General features: G+C 32.4%; 1 protein-coding gene across 1 annotated transcript in view; it reads right to left on the bottom strand.

The window, feature by feature from the left end:
- Positions 1-5179: 5179 nt before the first annotated feature.
- Positions 5180-20561, bottom strand: part of LOC123714073 (lachesin-like) — a 78913-nt gene continuing 63531 nt past the window's right edge. The window contains exons 6-9 of the mRNA XM_045668167.1: positions 8596-8727; positions 8314-8433; positions 6642-6821; positions 5180-6245 (exon numbers count right to left, since the gene is read on the bottom strand). Of these exons, the coding sequence (XP_045524123.1) occupies positions 6061-6245; positions 6642-6821; positions 8314-8433; positions 8596-8727 (617 nt within the window). The 3' untranslated portion in view covers positions 5180-6060. The remainder of the gene's footprint in view (positions 6246-6641; positions 6822-8313; positions 8434-8595; positions 8728-20561) is intronic.

The raw sequence follows: 20561 nt of genomic DNA, 5'->3' as shown, positions 1-20561 counted from the left end.
TTCTAAGTTATTTAAAACATGTATAATATAGACAACTCAGGTAAATATTAGTTGTTGTTTATTTGTATTCTTTTTTTAAGGTTGTGTATCCGTTAATAGTGGATGCAAAGAGTTTAATTATAGGTATATTATACGTGTATAAATGTTTCTGTGTACATTTTTTTAAAAGATGTAACAGAACTATAATAATATTGACAGATATTTGAAGTCGGTTTCTACATTACATTAATAAAATAAATAAATTTTATTTTATTATAAATTACATTAAGTAAATAACTTTAAAATAAAACAAATAAACACGCTTATAATAATGGGCGTAAGTTAACAAAGTTATTCAAACGATATCATATCACGTAATATCAACTTGAATTTCTAACAAGATAGACTGTATCAGCACCTTTATAATTTATGACTTCGTCTTTTCATGACCTTAAAACTAAAACTCTCAGTCTCTTTAGTTATGGAGTTTACGTGCAAATATGCTGTTGATTTCGGATAACATATTAACATATTAATGGCGTCTAGTCCTCTGCATTTTGATTTTAATTTGGTACATTGCAAAAGGCTTCTACACGGGTGAGGCTTCAACACACACATCCATCTTTAACTTCACAAAATCATAAGTCGACAGCGTGGCACACATCAAAGGTTGATCTCCTAATTGCCTATTAAAAATGATAATTATGACATAATAGATATCAATAGATATGATCGTAAAATTTGAGGCATTATTTCTATTAAATTTAAGACTGTTTTAATTTCTGAACACGTTTTGTGCATCAACGAAAAAAAGATATCTGATAGATAAAAGCAAAATTTCATTCCAGCAAACCACGACTTCATTCTGTGAAATTACAATAAAAAACCTTTTGCGATTTAATATTGTGTATCGTAATCCTAGCAATTATAAGGTATAACTATACGAGAATTAAAAAAAAATAACGCATCGTTCGAAAATTTTAAAATCATTTGGAAAATATCGTAGCTGCCGGCTGTGTTACACAATTGCACGACTACGGCGCAACATACGTGATACAGTTTGTGAGATTCTTGATTTCATTGACGTACTACCTATGTGTAATAATTTATTTAACAGATATAAACGGAGACACAAATACTTTTTAGAGGTGGTAAGCGGGATCACTGAAACCTAATGAAACGTAACAAAACATTCGTAAAGACAAAAATCTTAATTTCATAGCTAACTTCGTTGATAACATACACATTACACACTTTACATTTAACGGTTAGATGCGTAACAACTTTTAAAAGTCAAAAGCATATTTTTACAAGTTCTCTTACATAATTTTTAAAAAGTTTATCAGTAAATTGTAACAACTCAGCCGGAAAGAAAATTGGTATCTTCAACCAAACACGGGGCAACCGCGTAAAGAATATCAATGCGATATCCGTGAATATAAGTATTCTCATTAAACCTTCCATTAAGCTTGACTTGTTATAGAGATCTTCGTGGAATACTAAGATTTTCAGAAATACGTTTCGTCCGTTTTGTTACTTGGATATTTGTTTCTTCTATGTATCAATATTGGTCATGTTGTTGGGACTTTGATGTGCATTTCCTGGAATGTTTTCCTTTACCATATAAGTTCAATGGAGCTCATCTGAGGTTCAAATGTTACCTTGATTTGTGTCGCAGCGTACTATCGCTTAGCACACTGTACACAGCACAAAGTATATATCTAACATTCGTCAAAGTTTCAACAGAAAAATAAGGATTTTTAAGAGTAATTTTCTGTATTTACAGTATAAGATTGACGCATTAATTCGAGTGCAACACGAAAAATGCATTAGCAAGCTAATGGTGTCCCATTCATCATTGTCCTACGTTTCTTAACGCGCCGTTTAACGAAACTGCACAATAATTGCTGAGCATAAAATATAACAAGTTTTATTGAGTGTGCAATGATAAACTGTAAGGCGTTATAAATTGTGGTCCTTAGATAATTTTAAAAATGTGTTTAATCTTTACATTCTTTTAGCAATACCCGCGTGGTAGTGGAGTCTATTAAGATTATAGATATATTTTTGTTACCATGAAAGTTTTATTTTACTTAGTTTTTAATTACTTCCTTTGACATTAATAGATACACACTTACATTCATAATCTAATCAATGTATAGATTTTACTTTACAAATAATATATCTAATACAATTTTAAATTAGTAACATCATTTATGTAGAAAGTCCCACAGTAGTAAATTTAAAAATACTCTACACGTATTGAAAAAATCTTGATTTCTGGTAGGTAATAAAAATTTTTTTAATCAGTCTAGGAATTTTAAGTATAATATTCTTCTATAATATCAGTGTCTTAGTTCTTCATACACAACATTTGACGTAGTTTTGTTTTTTGGCAGCAAAATAATTTAATGTTTTGGACATCCGACACAGGATAGACTATCATACAATTTTGCCCATGGGTAAAACATTACTTTTAGATATTGATACGTACTATTGCATTTTTTAGTTTTTTCAATTGTTGCCACCGCGCAAGTGTTGCCAGATTTTTTATGGGTATTTTTTCACATCTTGGATTATATTATTGCATTTTTATTAGGGATCTCCATTTTTTTTAATGTAAGCCTTTGCCAGTCAGTGAAGATGTAGCTTTCTGATTGTTAAATAATTTTTGAAATCGGTAGAGTAGTTTTTGTGTGGAAACATTACAAACAAACATATAAAAACACAATGTTTCTTCTTTATAATATTAGTATAAGTATAGATATGTACAATGTACACGCATGATTTTTTTTACTTGGGGATCCTTATAAGTAAAAGACAGGCAGGTATCATAAATATCATAGCGAACTTAATACGATGAATTGTACTCACTGTGAAGAATTGTAATTATAACAAAACAAATTTTACTTAAAGCAGAGTATATAATAATAATAGCTATTTTTTTATCAAATGTAGTTACAGTTACTAGCGACAATATATTAGTTTCATTTCAAATTAGCGGTCATACATCTGTGCCTGTCTCATTGATTATATTTTAGGCTATTTGACAATATGTTAGACATTCGGCGTGATTTACAGTATGACATAGTTATACTTTGTTGGGTGTTGAATACGATAGGCCGGGTATAAAATTTGTAAGTCAAAGACTTGATCACTTTATTAGTTTTGGATAAGTGTTTAATTATCAACCACGAGGTCGTATGATCAACCCAGACGTGGTTTGTTCTTTTATTTGTGCATAATAAATAGATTCCCCTACAATGGAAAACATCGTGAGGAAAACGGCATTTTTAGACCACAAATCTTGGCTACGACGGCTAGTCACCTTTTTAAATAGATATAGAGTTCTAAGACAAGTTTAGCATCCTTACTGTTACACAATAAGTATTTTGTCTATACATATAATAGACAATACCTTTTATTTTGATTATGACTAATTAAAACCTATTTGCTTAGTAAACTTATTTTGGTATTTCACGTGTAGGCGTTCGTTCGTTAAATACTTGTAAATCAATTAATTTAGAAATAAATTAGTTATTCAGTAAAAATAAATGGATAAGTACTTTGATGCTATAAATAGTCCGGAGTATTACTGGATCAGGCGCAGTATATTTACTGCCTTTCTTTTCCGTACTACTCTTGACTCGATGAAAATCTATTTGTCTATCTATCTATAACGTTTTTTTGACGTTCATAAGTGAATAAAAAAGTCATATTATGATTATGTTTATTCGTACATGACCAATTAAAGTTAATCATTCATTCATTCATCATCATCATCATTCATCAATCATTCAGTCATTGAATTATTAAGGGAATATTTGTGTGGCTCAGCTCTCATTCCGCATCGGCGTTGTCGCCGCTGGTACAGCTGGTCTGCGGCACGTGGACCCGTCAAGCCCAAGCCTAAGCTCTGGAAGGGGTTGCAGGAAGACTATGCCCTGTCAAAGGATTCTAAAAACTAGTTAAGACTTTGAATTAAATATTTTTTCATAATAGTTCTAAGATAAGAATCAAGCCACGATGATCTCCAACTCCTATGTGTTTTGTTTGCGATACCGCACACATCTTTCTCTCTGACAGCTAAGAGTGTACTTGTAAACTTACCATTATTAAAGCCACATTAGTTATATCGTTTGATGTCATACGCTTCGGACAGATGGAAGCGTTATTTTAAACTAAAAACTAAACTCTTAAGAGTTTCTATAAGTAGCCGGAAGAACCGTAAGAAATTATATCATCTAAAAAATTCAGTTTCAAGTCGTAAGAGACTTAAGGATTTTAGGAAAAGCACTCGAAACGGGTTCTTAAAGCATATTTAAGTAAGCGAATATTTGTTTATAACATATATTTTAAATTAAACTAGAAATGGTTTTATCAGACATTTATTTAGTTACACATATTTTATTGTCAAAGTCAACGTAATATACATATGAATATTAAAGTTAAGTCAGAATTTATATCCCTTACATAGTTCTTATATTTAATATAGTGATACATACGCTTAGATTTAATTTAAAATAGTTTACATTTTGTTACATTTATTAACTATCGCTTTTTAAATCTGACAAATTGAACACAACAGATATTATTAGACATTTACATTTTAAAGTTGTTTTATAATAGTTTGAACCTACATTTGAGGCGTTAGACTTCCTGTCTAATATATATTTCCCCTATCACTTCGACGTCCGTGGTTACACAACTGACCTTTCTGTAAGGCAGTTAAAACACCACTATGCAGAACCAGTTGCCAACTGAAGTATTTCGGAACCAATTCGACTTGGCCGGCAACGCACTTGCGTGCCTTCTGGCAATTTGATATTCACGTGCTTAACATCAGGTAAAATATATAATTGACGTCAAGTCATTCTTACGAACGAAACCTAAAGTCAAATTAGTAATAACGGATTTTTACTTAACACATACACATGTATAGAATTTGACATACAAATGTCAAAAATTTCATGACACTTGACAAAATCACAGAACATATATTTCTTGTCTATGGGTTTCTATTAATTGTTTTTTTTTGCATGCCATGTTCGCACGCGGTCTTAATACGGCTTTTAAGCTGATGCGTGCGTGTCGAATTTTGAAAAATGGCTAGTCTGTTTTAAGAAGTTCAACGTTCGCGAACTAATTACACTTTGCAGAAGCTAATCCAGACTCGGGAGAAAGTTTTGGGAATTTGTATTATTGAGTATTTTTCCAGTTTTAAGCTTCCCCTCAAAGTGTTCTCACTAAAAGTTAAGAGCTTTTTAATATAATTAATTCAAAAATAATAACACAATTTTTTTTTTGTTTATGGGTTAATGGGTTAATTTATGGGTTATAAGAAATTTTCCGATATATTCACAATTCACAAACATTCACACATAATTAACAGTTTCATCTAAATTCAGTTACTTTTACGATATAGACCAAATGTCTTATAGAATTGCGACATAGTATATATGACAACCGTAGGATACTATTTACAAATTATGTCTGGCAACTTAAAAAAAATTTCGGCGAAAGGACTTGTATCCAGATCGTGTAAGTTAAAAAATAGGATAGTATGTAACATCTATAAAATAAATATCTATTTAACATTACGAGATTAAATGATATCATTTAATACTAACGTATATCACATTATTATACACACGAGATAAATTAATTTAGTAGTCAACAAATATTAAACTCTTATTTTTTACGTTTTATATATGGAATGGTTTTGTATTCTAAGGCTATTCAAACTTAAATCTGTCAGAAGCTGTCAATCGTCATCTCTGTATGAAGTTTGACATATTTGACATTACGTCTCTCAAAACGAGATAATCTTGAGACTCTAATAAGAACCTCTTAAAAACTAAATTACACTAAAGTAATCGTTCGCCTCTATCTGCCCAATTCTGTTTACGCAGTAATGAAAAGAGTGATGACTCTAAAGTCTAATTAACTAATTAATCTGTGCTAGATTTAGATTTTGAGGGATATTCTGTAAAACTATGGATTGATTCCATTTTCAGATTGAGAACTTGATTCACCCAATTCGAAGTATTCTGTTCGATTTTTGAATTACGCAGTTGAAATCTAAGTAAAGTCATTATACAGATATCTTAAAGTCGTCAGTAATATAGCGTGTATTTGGGCGAGGTGTTGTGTGATATAATGTGATGGGGACGCGCGTGCTCGGGCTGGTAAATTTCTTGCGCGCTGCCACGCCGCCCCAGATACCATGGGTACATCCCCTGGACCGTTAAGATTCACGTCGATTTCTGCGAAAAATTATTGAAATAAGTATTTAAGGACTTAATAGACTAGGCAAACATTTAACTGTAAAGGTTATTACAGTATTAAAATTGCTATTACAAATATTGGTAATTCAAGTGTAAAAATGAAAAAAAAAAAGTTTACAACCTAACAAATATCAACTAATTTCATAAAAATCAGGCCAACCGTCAGTAGACGTTACAAGGACATTATTGCACGTTTATTTGTTTAGAAAAATTGCATACTAATATACTAGAATGCTTTATTATTACGTAAGGCCAATTTAATATTCCTAAACGGCAATACAGATAAACTATAACGCAATACCTATCATATTTAATAAACTGCTCTATGAAATAAAAAAACGTTCGATTTTCAAACACAAACGAAGAATAACTCACTGTGTAAGCTAACTTGACTCTCCATCTTTCCGAGCGCGTTGACTGAGGCGCACACGTAAGTGCCAAAATCGCCGAAAGCCAGCGATTTTATAGTCAGGTTCATCCATAAAGAATACTCGTTCACCGAGCGCTCCACTATACGGAACTTTGGATTCTCTAGCAGTTTATCGCTCACCAACGCTGAAACGCATTATGTATAAATTCTCTTTGTTTACAGTTTGTGCCAAAATTTTGTTCATGTGACTTTAAGAGTTATAACACCGTTTTTTGTTTCGATATACCAAAATTAGATGTTCTAGCTAATACCACTTCCATTGGTGTATTGGCACTAAGTTTTTCGACTTAACTCGAAATGATTTTTTCAAGTTTATCCTTTACTATGAGCAACAAACATATTTACTACACAGATAATTAAGGCATTTAGTGATTAGTTTATACAAAGCCGAAACCGTTATTGTTTTCACAGATAACTGAAGCGAGGACGTGTGGGTATACGCCTATGTGTCTTTTTATTTAGAAGAATTACCCACAAAGAGGGCAAGACCATAGAGTATAAGTATATTGTGTTTATAAGTATCATATTAAGAAATAAATAAGTACAGTTTAGAACGTCGCATTGTTACCAGGAACTTAGCAAATATAAGAAATTCAAACGTTATGAAATGTAAACGTAGTTTTTAATAATATTAGTAATTATTTATAAGCAAGAAAATGCTCCCTTTGCTTAGAATTGAATCCGCAACCTCTATGTCAATTACAAGTGGCAGTTCTTTCATAAAATTAATCCAGACCACCTTCCGTAAAACCTTTTTTGTTTGACCACAGTTTTCTATGAAAAATCCGAGCAATAAATTCAATAAGTCCAGACTTATTATACTTTAGTAGTGTACCGTTATTAAATCGCACAGAATAGAAAAGAAATATTTAAAATTCAAAAGAAGAATGCGATAAAAATAGAAATTTCTAGTCTATCGAGTAATATTCCAAAGATTAGATATAATCTGTCTTATATGAAGTTCGATTCACGAATGCTGCGTTAATGCGATAGAGATGTCAAAGTTCTCGATAGAACAGGCATTAGTCTCCGGTAATTTGTCTCTCAATTGTCTGGCGGTATTCCAACTCCTAGATAACCTAATGTTAATTGACCTTACGCGTGGTAGACGGAAATGTCTTTTACCATGTGCAACTGTAATCAAGGCCGGCCATTACCGAGTTATTTAAGTTTGGGACAGGACTTGATTGCTTGGTAATACATCAAGCGTAAGGTATTTTTGGTGATATACTGTGTATGTTTAGGTTTTTGTTTCGTTTAAGATTTAAGTGGATCTATCAACTTTAGCTTGCTTTACTAAGCAAAGCAAAGTTGGGTTAGTCTTTTTGATGGCTTGGAACCTATTTGAGGGGGGAGAGAACGATACGATGTGTTTTTTGTTGTTGAAATAATTGTGGAATAAGAAATAGAATAAAATTACAATTAAGATAAGGTTCTTTTCTCTGTTTGTTGTAATGTTTTTTTTGTATTTAAGGTTTAACCCCTTAGTTGTTTTAGACGTTTTCTGTACTTTTAGTTTATTTATATACTAATAATTAATTAATAATTAATACTACACTAATAAAAAGAAAGAAAAGGCAAACAAATTAACAAAATTAATTAATGTAAGTAATTTACCGTCTTCCCGGTACCAGGAGTTCATAGCTTTCGGAGAGGCTTCAATATAACACTGCAGTTCTACGTCACTGCGAAGCGGTGCCCCGACTAATTGTAGCGCAGCTTTGACTTGTGGTATAACTGATATAAAATAGTAAAACAATATAATACGGAATTAGAATTTAATTTAACACTTTCAAATTTAGAACGTTTTATATTACCACTAACATTCTTTTAAAAGTTATATAAGTTGAACGTTCTAAATTTAAAAATCGTTATAGAAATGACAGGTGGATGACTTACAATGTACTTGCACGTGATACCGGCGGCTGACGGTGGGCGGTACCCCGTTGCTGGCAATGCAGTAATATGCACCCATGTCAGTGCGCTGCACGTGAGCCAGCTCAAGACTTTCGCCTTTGTGGATCTCTACGACTGCAAGAGAAATTTATATATTGGTTTCGGTAAAATAAGATACCCATTTTACTTTACAGTGGACATGTATATTTATTATAATAATAGGAATTAAATAAAAACAGTAAAACAAACTATTTCCGCCATTAACTTGTTTGAAGGGCACAAACACAAATTGGTCAAACACACATATATTTTTTCTATTATAACGACATCGAAGGGACTACTCAAATCTTGCCGTAAAAACCGATACTCGTAACAGCTGATAACGTTGTTATTATGTACCTACCTAATACAATAGAAGCCGGGACCTATTTTTCAATCTAACCGGTATGTTGTTCTAAACGATGTCCAATACGGTTTTGACTGTAATTATTAATTACCGCAGGACCTAACGCCATGGTCATTGCCAATGACTAAGCAGTGTAGATAACAATGTTATATTAATAATTTAATATTGTATGCTGAAAAAATATGGTCAATAATAACATTTAACACCGGAACCACGACCTGTCTGTAATGTATGGAGTCATTTATGCATACATTCTGTTATATAAAAAATGTAATCTTATAACTCCGCCTTATCTTTAAGTGAATCATTCGTTAACAATCCATTGTTCTTTCGAGAGTTTTGAACCAATTAAATTTTCAACGAAACATCAGTGTACACAACTATCTCGTAAATCAACAGTTTAGAAATATTCCATATAGATTTTCCTTTATTGAATTCCTCGGCATATTAACGTATTATTTCTTACTTTATTCCCGTTATTGCTTTCCTCCGTATGAAACTAGCGGAGCGTGAAAAAAATAATACAATATAACAAGTGAAGAGACGAGCGCGGAGTGCAAAATTTTACCATTTCACGCGAATAACGTCCATTCTGAAATCGCTTTTGAGTACAAAATCTTTTATTATGCGAAAACGGTTCATTTAGCGCGGCATTAAGTGAATTTGTCGAACAACGTATTTTAAAAAATGAACGAGTGAAGGCCGGTTATGAAATGATGAAAGAAAAATTATCGGATGCTGAGTGGTTTTGTATTGGAATTTTCTTTAAGAAAATCTTCAGGACGAATGGGTCCAACCAAATTAATTGCTTTCAAATCACCCATTTTCTTTGGCTTTGTTATATATATTATATTGTGTTTATATACATCTTAGGCTTGGATGGATGTTATTTTGCAATAACTGATATTGATACATTTCAAGTAGTTAATTGTTATTCTAATATATGCCTATTATGGGATTGGCAAGGTAGCTGTATATGAAGACATATTATTTATGTTTCTAACTCTCTCTAAGACCAAGCCGAGCCAGGCTCAACCTTCAGGCCAACAGCAAGGTCGCCCTCTTCCACGGTGGGCCGACAAGCTTACAGTTGGTGGGGAAGTTAGAGAGAAATGGAGTCGGTTGGAGGAGCCTTTCTTCTTAAATACAGCTGTATTTGTATAAAAGTAGGTATGAGTGTCTTTTATAAATAGTATTCTACGTCGCATTAAATTACAAATACAATTTCCTTGAAAAAAAGATGAGATATTAATTAAAGCTTTTTACGACTTTACACAGAAATATATTTTTCAGTACAAAATAAAAATCAAAGCTATTTTAGTAAGTAACATTTACATTTCGCCAAAGATATTAAAGATAAGACTTTTACCTTTATACACTAGAAAATATTCAAAAGACCCGTAGCGAGTGAGGTCTATAAATAATCATTTATCTACTATATGACGAGGCTAGCATTTATTCAGCAAATGAATATTTGCAAAACGCAGGTACTGATTTCGAAAAGCTCATTCAAAGGCTTGTAATTACTATGACATGTATCTATGATTTACGTTAGAGTCGAGTGAATGGTTGATTTTGTATGTGATGTCGTAATTAAAGGAGTTTAAAGCTAGTGCGTTTGGCCAGCCCCAAATAATTAACTATAAATTCAACGGAAATGATAACTTAAATTCATACCTTAATAAGTATGATGAAAATTTATAAAGAGGATAAAAAAGTAGTGTTGGTGCGACCGTATATTATCCCTGAGGTATAGTATTCTTTCTAGTCTTTTGTTAACATAATTTTCACACATTTAAAGAAAACACTTTCTTACCGGATTGAAGCTATGCTTATAATTATTTTCCATAATTTTAAATTTCTCCCAACGTTTCGCGTGCTTTACAGCGTACGTGGTCACGGTGAATGAAGACAAAAGGTAAGGAATGTCAAAAATTATCACAGCTGTAGAGAAAGTTGTATTATCTGTATTTATTGCCCCGAAGTTGGTATCGACTAAAAGATGACGGGTTTTTGCAGAAATGACTCAGGGTGTCCTCTATTTTCGCGGATTGTTTGTCTTCGGGTTTTAATTTGGATATTATTGGATCCCAGGTGTTTGATAATTTTAGGCCGTCTTCTCTATTGAAATTGGCGTGTTTTTTTATTTCAATGGATTCGCGTACCAATCTTGGGAAGAATCTTTTTTCTTTCGCAAATACTTTCGGTTAGTCAAAGCTTATATGGCCTATCTAGTGTGTGTTCACAGACTGCTGATTTTGTGTGTCGTCTATGTTTTATGTCCGCCATGTGTTCTTTGAGTCTGCTGGACATATTGCATTTAGTTAGCCAGTTGTAAAACAGGCCACACTCGCAATCCAGTTTGCATTCCTGCATCTTTCAAATAATATCCCTGAGGTAGTTCGAACCTCACTAGCGTCCGTTTGCCCCCTGTTTAAAAATAAAACCCCGGCTGTGCACTAATAGACTTGTGCGATTTTTTTTTTGGGTGGAACCCTCCTGTCCCGTTTCAACTCCGTACGAGGCGTATCAATTCAAAATTTCATCAGCATCACCTTGATAGCTGGAAGTCTTTCACAATCCGCATCACGAGACACTGTCTTTTGCGAACTAGCGAGCTGTGGATTCGACTTCCGGTGGTAGTCTTCCCTGAGAGATACGACCAACAACTGTTAAAAGTAAGAGTGTACAAGTGAGTGCTCAAAGGCCGGCAATGCAACGACTAAAAACCAGACTATAAACACAGAATTACACGAAATAAATAAGGCAAAAATTTCAATTCTTAAATCACGTACAACGGCATGAACTTTATGTGACTATCATGACTGCCCCATGGGACATGGGATCGACATCGTGGGACTTTATTTAATACTATGTTATTATAGGCTAATAAAAATTAAATTACCTTTTGATTTAGTCCATTTTTATTGTGGACAGACCATCGTAAAATATTTCTAATACATTTAATTCTTTCAGTTCAATTTGTTTTTATAGTCATTTTATATGCCATTACAGTCAAAATGGAATTAAATTGAATGCTATAATAATATAGCCTTTATATTCCGAAACTCTGTGATCTGTGATCTTTAATGTATTTTCACTTCAGTATACCTCGGAGTTCGATGTGCCTGGTGGCAACGGCCTCCTTTAACTCTTTCCACTGTTAGAATCAGAAGAGGATTAATAAAGAAATTCTTAAAGTCCTGGTATCGAGCCATGGTCTATAAATATTTTCTTTTTTTGTTAGAGTACACTTCTCGAATGCCAGTAAATTTAAAAAACAATTAACCAAAGGAGGTAAGAATACACTTAATAGAATTAAATCACGTTCTTATAACTATAGTTTTTTTTTTGCGTTCCGTGCAAGTGAATGTGTGTTTTTTTTAAATTAACACCTAGACGACTGGGCCGATTTTGATGACATTGTGTTGTGTTAGGGCCAAGTCCAAATAATAAGTACTTTATTTCTGCCATCCAAACTAGGTAAGAAATTGTGATATGGATAATCAGACTTCCATTCTACAGCAAAGTCATACTGATTATCAACAACAAACAACAACAACATACGTATATGGATAGGTAAACAAATTTATTGATTTAAAAAAGAAAACAGTCACAATATCAAATCAGATCTTCCATCGCATTTAATTTGGATTATGACCTACAGCAGAATTTCATCATCATCATCACCTCCATCGTCCGTAGTTCCGGACGTTTTTAAGGCACTTTCTGGCTCACACCATTGCCAAGTACAAAATACACATAATTTCGAACGAATTCGACTTATATTCCTTCATAAACCAATACCTAAAAGCCGGCAACGCACTTCCGAGCTTTCTGACAGTGTGTACATGGCGGGCAGGTGAGGCCTGCCGTTTGCCCCCGGTACCATAAAAATGTGTAATGAATAATCATTATATATTCAATACGAACGAATTAAAAATGAAAGTATCTTCATTGTTAGACAGTTAGAGTGGAGCTTACTACTACTACTAATACATCAGTAAGCGATACACACACACACACATATATATATATATATATATATATATATATAATAGTTATAGAAATTACTATTTGAATTCGTGTATCCGATATACTCTGCGAAACTGTATATTGGCCGAAACTCTTGTCTCGATGCCGAAATTGAAATATTTAGACGTAAAATTTATTCTAGACCTTAAAACCAGTGCAATAAAAGTGGGTATGGTATAGCCCAAGCTGTTTATCTTGAATTACTTTCCTTTATTTTGATTTGGATTAGTTTCAACTTAATTATTATGAGCCAGGAATAATGCCTTAAGAACTTACTCAAATTTATGCAGTTAAGTAGTTTGTCTACAGACTTGAAGAGCGCTTATTTTTTTAATAATTTCCAGGTTTCGTAAATGTTTTTTTTTATAAGACTTATGTTACACATATATATAGTAATGCATTATTAAAAAGTTTTCAAACTCCCTGAGAGAAACCTCGAAATCACTTTTGTGTATTTCACTTTGACTACATAATTATTAAGAGATTTGCACTATCGTGCAATAATCTCATGCAAAAATATTTACAAGTAAGGTGATCAGCCTTTTTCTGTGCCTTCTAAATCGCAGAGCGATAAAGAAAGTTGAGAAACCCTGATACCTTATACGATGAAGCCCATACTTCGATACCGCGTTTGAGAAATAAGGGTATTGCGTGTGGCGCCATCTGTGTGTGAAATTGTAAACTAACTGCCTATAGTATTATGACTCGATGACATGATAGGCAGTTATTGATTTATACATAAGAATCTTACTTAAAATTGTGTTACGTTATATTAAATATATTAAAATCGCAGCACCTTGTTTGTTATTAATATTCACATACTTTCATGTACTTTAATTCATAATAATTTAAAAAATATGTAGTCGTGCGCTTACAGATAACTAAAACTAAGGACGAATTAAGTAATTAAAATATGATTTGGTAATTTTATGTATCTTTTTAATTATGTGTTCAGATATTATTTGATTTATTAATACTTAATCATTTAGTAATTTTTTTACTTAAAAGTAGCAGATTAAAAGGATTATTTATTCGTGCTTATTTTAAATAACAAATTATTTGCATTCATGACAGCTAAAATTAAAGCATTATGCTTCGTTGAAGTTGTCAAAAAATTATTTATTTAAACACTTAAATTAATTAAACCAGAATAAATATTTATCTCTAATAGTTAACTAAGAGATGGTTTTAATTTTTTGTTGCGAATTATCGGAACACAAATACGAAGCGCGCCATCTATGGGGCATATTAAATATTAACATTTTTACGCATTTCCGAATGCGCGGGATTTTGCTGTTTTGATGCCATTCGTTTTGTTCTAGTGAAATGTAAATTCTTACTTAAAATTTTCAGAATTTAATTGGCGCAAATGATGAATTTTATTGTATGCAAATAAATTATATCAGTTTCAATGGTTTAACAATTTAAAAAATATATACCGAATTATACGAGTTTTACATAGAGTCGAGAAATTTCAATACGTTGACAAATTTAAACAAATAAGTTTTAAATACATTTTAAAACTTGCCTTACATCAACTTAGTTGTTCATCGCTTATAAAGAGGGTAAAATTAAGCAAAAATGGGACAATCAGTCTCCAAAATCTTATCTAAAGGTATACGTTGGGCGTATTAAGTTGCCCAAAAGTACGTGACTTGTGTACGCAATTCCGGAAATTTCTCTACACAAATATAAAAACTGTCAGTCGCGAATAAATTATGATAAGGAATTCAGAAGCGTATACCTCGATTCTGTTTTTTATGGTTCAGGAGTCAAACGTGTGTTTAACTCCAGGAGGTCTGCAAGTGCGTTGCCGTGCTTTAGGTAAGGTACGTTCTTATCTTTTAATTGTTTTGTTTGCATATAAAAATAAATAAAGCGCTTATTATTAGTCACTAAAGTATCTTTATGTACTAGACGTACATGTCGTTCTTTGCCCTAAATAATTAAGAAACTAATTTCAACTGCTTCACTTCACGATCGTCTCCGTGTAAAATACGTACAAGTTCTAAGGTTCGATTGCAAATAAATGGTTTTAGTATGTCTGAGGTACTAAGTGAAGACTTCATCCACCATATTATTCGAAATAATGAAAGAAACATTTTTGTGTATTTGGTTGAATTTTTTAAGCATTTATCACTGGATTTAATTGAACTTTGCTGGATTGGATACTCCCATTAACGAGTAAACCATATAACTCGGATATACCGGGGAGCTAGTTAATTTTAATATTGCGTTCTACTTTTAAATCGTAAGATCCTATCTATTTATTCAGCTGTCGCTAGACTATAAATTTTTTTTCTTGTTTTGGTTGTGCTTTATTGCTTATGGACTGGCACGTTAGTTTAGAATTAATAATATGACAGTTAAGAGAGTGACACGTGACAACATTTGTCATACAATAAAACTGTCGAAAAAACTAAAATGCATGTATTACATGCACGCGTCATTAATAATTAATGTTCAAAAGCGGCTAATGAACCAGGTATGCAGATTTGGTACTGCTACCTCCGAAATTGTAAATTTATTTTCCTAAGAATCGCTAACAGACCTCATTTTCCTGCTACGCGAAGTAACAAATGCAATTTACATGCCAAATCCATTAGAGTGCGTTTCAGTGTGTAGCCACGAATGACGAAAAATCTCTAAGATAGCGCTCATAATAATCGTGATAAGGATTCACGAACTTTGAGTATTTTTTTAAACTACCGTCATCTCCAAAAAAATATCAATATTAAGATGTTATCTGGAAATTCTGAAATAATTTTGAACTTTCGCTATTTATCGATATTGGCTTGGTAGCAGGTATATATATGATGCTATATTTTCTTTGTCTCTGCACAAAGTCATCATTTGACATTATGATCTACCCTCACTTAAGACTAAGTAGTAGATTAAGTCTAACCTAGTTTACTAAAAAGGATATTCAACATAAGATTAGTCCAGTAACATTACTTAGTCTCTATTAAGGGAAACACACTGTTCTCGTGTTCTGTGTTTTCACTTTCCACTGTTTAGCACTTTGGACCAACATGAACTCGCACTACTTCAATAATTCGAATGTCAGTATCAAAGAGTTCAATAGCCTTGACGTTCACGTGTTGACGATGAGCCTTTCTTCGTGGGCTCCAGCATCTTTATGATGCCGGATGCACAAAATAAAGAAACCCGAATGTAATAATTTTGCCTGAGCACTGTTGCGATTTATTTTAAGTGATTTAATCATTATTATAAATTGATGAAAATGTAAAGGAAACGAAATAATCGAATGAAGCTTTATATAATTCAAATGAAATTACGTTTCGATATCACGGTTGTTAATTCAATTAAATTTAATGCTAATTATTTTAAATTAGCAAATTAAACGCGACCCATTATTACTTGCCGTTCGCAGCGGAAATTGTTACGTTAAATGTATTTTAATAATCTCCTAAAATGTACATTGAGTTATAGTTTGTTTGGTTAATATGGGTATTGTCATTCCTCCCGTTTCACCACACGTCCTTCGTTCCATGTGAGCGTTTTTTAGGATGCTATACGGTTGCACTCCAAAAAAGCACATGGTTTCTTTCCATTTTTTGTCATCGTCTCTTGAAGTGTGGCGAATAGAACAAATATATAGTGGAGTTGAGTAGTTTATGTATCTATTTTGAAAGATCGATACACGATTAAAATAACTTCGAACATGATTATGAAATTTACACGATATATTTTATCGCAAGCCAAGGAATCCATTTCAGAAAAAAAATGACAAATTACATTCATTTAATGTTTTACATAACTAATTGTTATTACGGCCGGCCTCCAGCTCTCCATTGCGTATCGCAGTCCAACCTGAGACACTGACACAGCAATGCCTTAAGGCCCTCAGCCTTAAGGCATTTTGGCGCATCGCATTGCGGTGCCGCGAACCACCACTATGTGAACCCAGCTACTGAAGTATTTCGGTACCAATTAAACTTAGGGTCCTTGGTAAAAGAGCGTATCAATTCTATGTGTATATTGTGTCCACGGGCGTGGTTCACTTAATACCAGGTAACCGTCCTGAACGTTTATCCCGTTCTCGTTCCTGTTCTGTTGAACAACAGCAATGTGATGTCTTCAACTTTTGGAAGTTTGGCAGTTTTAGTTTACTGAAGTATTTCCGAACCAATTACTTAGAGTACTTCAAGAACAGAGAGTACCAATTCTTAAAAGGTTGCAACTTGCAAGCGTTCTGGCAGTTTTAGTATCCTTGGTGTCACTTAACACCAACTACCCGTTTACTACACTAAAAAAAAATTAACAAGAGAGAGCTTCGATGTATAAAATCAAATAAAGTGCCTGCGTAATGTATATAACAATGTCTTTCTGTACATATATATGTGTTGGTAGTAATATTGTTGGATCTAGAATCTAGTTATTTATACGTTAAAATATTTTTAATAAAAACAAATTTCATATTATAGCAGTGTTGGGCAAACGGCTTGAATGTACGTACTCTTGTTTTAACCACGGCTGTGCACTAGACGATTTTTCTTTCTATGTGCGCATTTGAACTCGCTCGTATGGTGAAGGACGCTATCGTAATCATCGATGGCGTGTGTGTCACTTTCCTATTAGGAAAATGATCATGAAACAGATACAGAAATGTCAGGATTGTAACGATAGTGATTTAAAAAAAGATTATTTTCTTCCTAAAGACTTTCATTATTATAACGCTCTCTTATGAATTACCAATTGATTGCTTTACATTAATGTATCAAAATATGTTTTCTAATATTATTCTGTTTATTCGTGGCAGACATTTTCTCATCTGATATTAAATGTAACGTTAGGTGACATACACATTACACATTATTACATTCCTGTCACGTTGTGAATGTATCTGAGCTTATCAAACGTATAGCCGAATATTGTGTACAATTTAGATTTGACATGGATTTTACTGTTTAATCATAGGGATCGCGTCACAATTACTGTTGACAATATTAATAATACCTAATCTGTAAGCGATCTATATAAATTGTTATCATTCATGTGTCTTCGTAAGACTGAAGGTTTAATTAATGAATATACATTTTGCTTGAATGCGGTTTAATAATATACTCTATGACGACCGGGAAGCTAAGCGGTAAGTAATGTTAAAAAGGTACTTTCAAGGCCACTATGTTTCGTCCAAGTTATTAATGAAAATATTTGATTCAATCAAAAATACTCTTCAAAATTTATTTGTGGTTCTGATTAACGTTTTCATATAACATTACACGAGGATATAATTGATATATTCCTTACTAAGTAATTTTATTCGGCAAATAAAATTATAACTTAGTAAATTGAGAGCTCAAAGTAAGGACATTTATAGGGGTAATACCGACTGTTTAGTTCAATGCAGCTCTTTTACAAACTACTTCTCAGTTTCACCTAGTTTTCAGATTCAGTCCATGTTCAATAGAAAAGTTCTCACAGTATTAATTAGTAATATTTCGTATTATTTATTTTTATGCAGACTGTATTTTTAAATTTCCGTAACAAGCGATACCACAATTGTGTCGTAATACGTAAAATTGAAGTATTTTCTAAATGTTTATAATGATAGCTAGTTTTTGAAAATTACACTTCAAAGCCTAAATTATAATATAAGAATTATAAAAAATCAGAGGCGCTACAACCTTTTTAGGTCTGGGCCTGAGATTTCAGCATCTTCTTTATGATCATTTGTCAATCTAACAGGCAAGTAGGTGATCAGCCTTCTGTGCCTGATACACGCCGTCGACTTTTTGGATCGAAAATAAGCCTGTTCCTTCATTGTTCACGCGAATATTAAATGCGCAAATAGATAGAAAGTTCATAAGTGCAAAGCCGGGTATCGAACCTACAACCTCAGGGTTTAGAGTCGCACGTTGTAGCCACTAGGCCAACACTACGGAATTTTAGAATACTTGACCAAATTCTATAGTTCGCTCTAAATATATTCTTTTTCAATTTTATTATTCATACAGAAGTCATAGAACTAAATCCAATAATCATACATTTTGACGTACGGGAGTCAAAATTAGCGTCAAAAGTCCCGTTGCTGAAGCTTATTCTAAAGCCTCTGAATACTCGAAACGTCTACTTATGTAAATAATGTAATAAATTCGCTTTTCTTTCTGGTTAACAATTTTATTTAAATGTAGTACATAAGGCATTACATTTTAAATAAGCTTAAATTTAACTAAAAGTTTTTAAGCTTATCAAAATTAATCTGCTACAAATTTCTTTATATACAGCCTTCCGCAAAGTTGGCTAAGCGTGTTAAAAATGAATAAGTGATGCGAATATATTACTTAAATCTTAATACTATTCTCGCGTAGATTTAACACATTAATGAGAGAAGCTTAAGTAACTTTAATACCAACTTTATGAAGTTTATTTCAACAATAATTAAAATTCTAGAAAAGCCCAGTAGTTTCACTCGCTTAGATCCCGATGTCGTGGTAGTAGGTGGACTTATAGATATATTTTTGTTATCATAAAACTTTTATTTTACTTAGTTTTTTAATTACTTTCTTTCAGATTATTTACACTTACATTGATAATTTAATCAAAATACATATTTTACTTTACAAAGAATATATATCTAATAATACTAAAGAATGTATACATTTTACTTTCTATTTTTGATGTATCATTTTTTTAGTTTAGTTTTTTTTGTTCCTGTTTCGTTTTTGTCTTAATAAGTGTGTATAACATGTATTTTGCACTACTTGCCTTATTATCTTAGGTAATTTAATACATTTTTTTTCTTTACTCACAGTGGTTGCCTGGAAGAGATCGCTCGAAAGCGATAAGGCCGCCAGTTGCGCTCCTTTTCATTTAATTATGTTCTATTTTTTTATTTTCTGTAGTGTAATGAAGTGTTAATAAATAAAATAAAATAATATCTTTTTAAATTCGTAAAATAACTTACGTAGAATGGTCGACATTAGTCAATTTAAAAACACTTTACAGGTATTGAAAAATTATTGATTCAAGGTAATAAAAGATTTTTTAATCAGTCCAGGAATTTAGATTGATAAATTGTTAAAAATAAAAATTCAAAATTCAAAACTTTCTTCTATAATATTAGAGAAGAGATTTATTTGTAGACCTTCCTCATACACAACATTTGACGTAGTTTTGTTTTGTGGCAGCAAAAAAGTTTCATGTTTTGAAGCTCCGACTAGGGTGACTTGTGTGAAAACATTACAAACATACAAACAAAAACACGAATGTTTCCTCTTTATAATATCAGTATACTCGTAGATATTAGATATACACGCGGACGCCCGGTAACGCTTAGGAGGACACGGCTAAACTCAGACAACGGCATATAGCCTATATATATTCTTAACAGTATACATTTTTTAATATATTTAATACATATATTAATATATATATTTATGTTAATAAAAAATATATAGTACCCTATACGGGTATGAGGCTCATCTGATGTTAAGTGATACAGCCCGTCCATAGACACTTAACGCCAGAGAGATCGCGAGTGCTTGGTCGGCCTTTTTATTTT

The sequence above is a fragment of the Pieris brassicae genome, chromosome 9 (assembly GCF_905147105.1).
Source record: "Pieris brassicae chromosome 9, ilPieBrab1.1, whole genome shotgun sequence".
In the NCBI taxonomy this organism is placed as follows: domain Eukaryota; kingdom Metazoa; phylum Arthropoda; class Insecta; order Lepidoptera; family Pieridae; genus Pieris; species Pieris brassicae.
The sequence above is the reverse complement of the archived record's forward strand: the minus strand, read 5'-3'. Positions and strand labels throughout refer to the sequence as shown.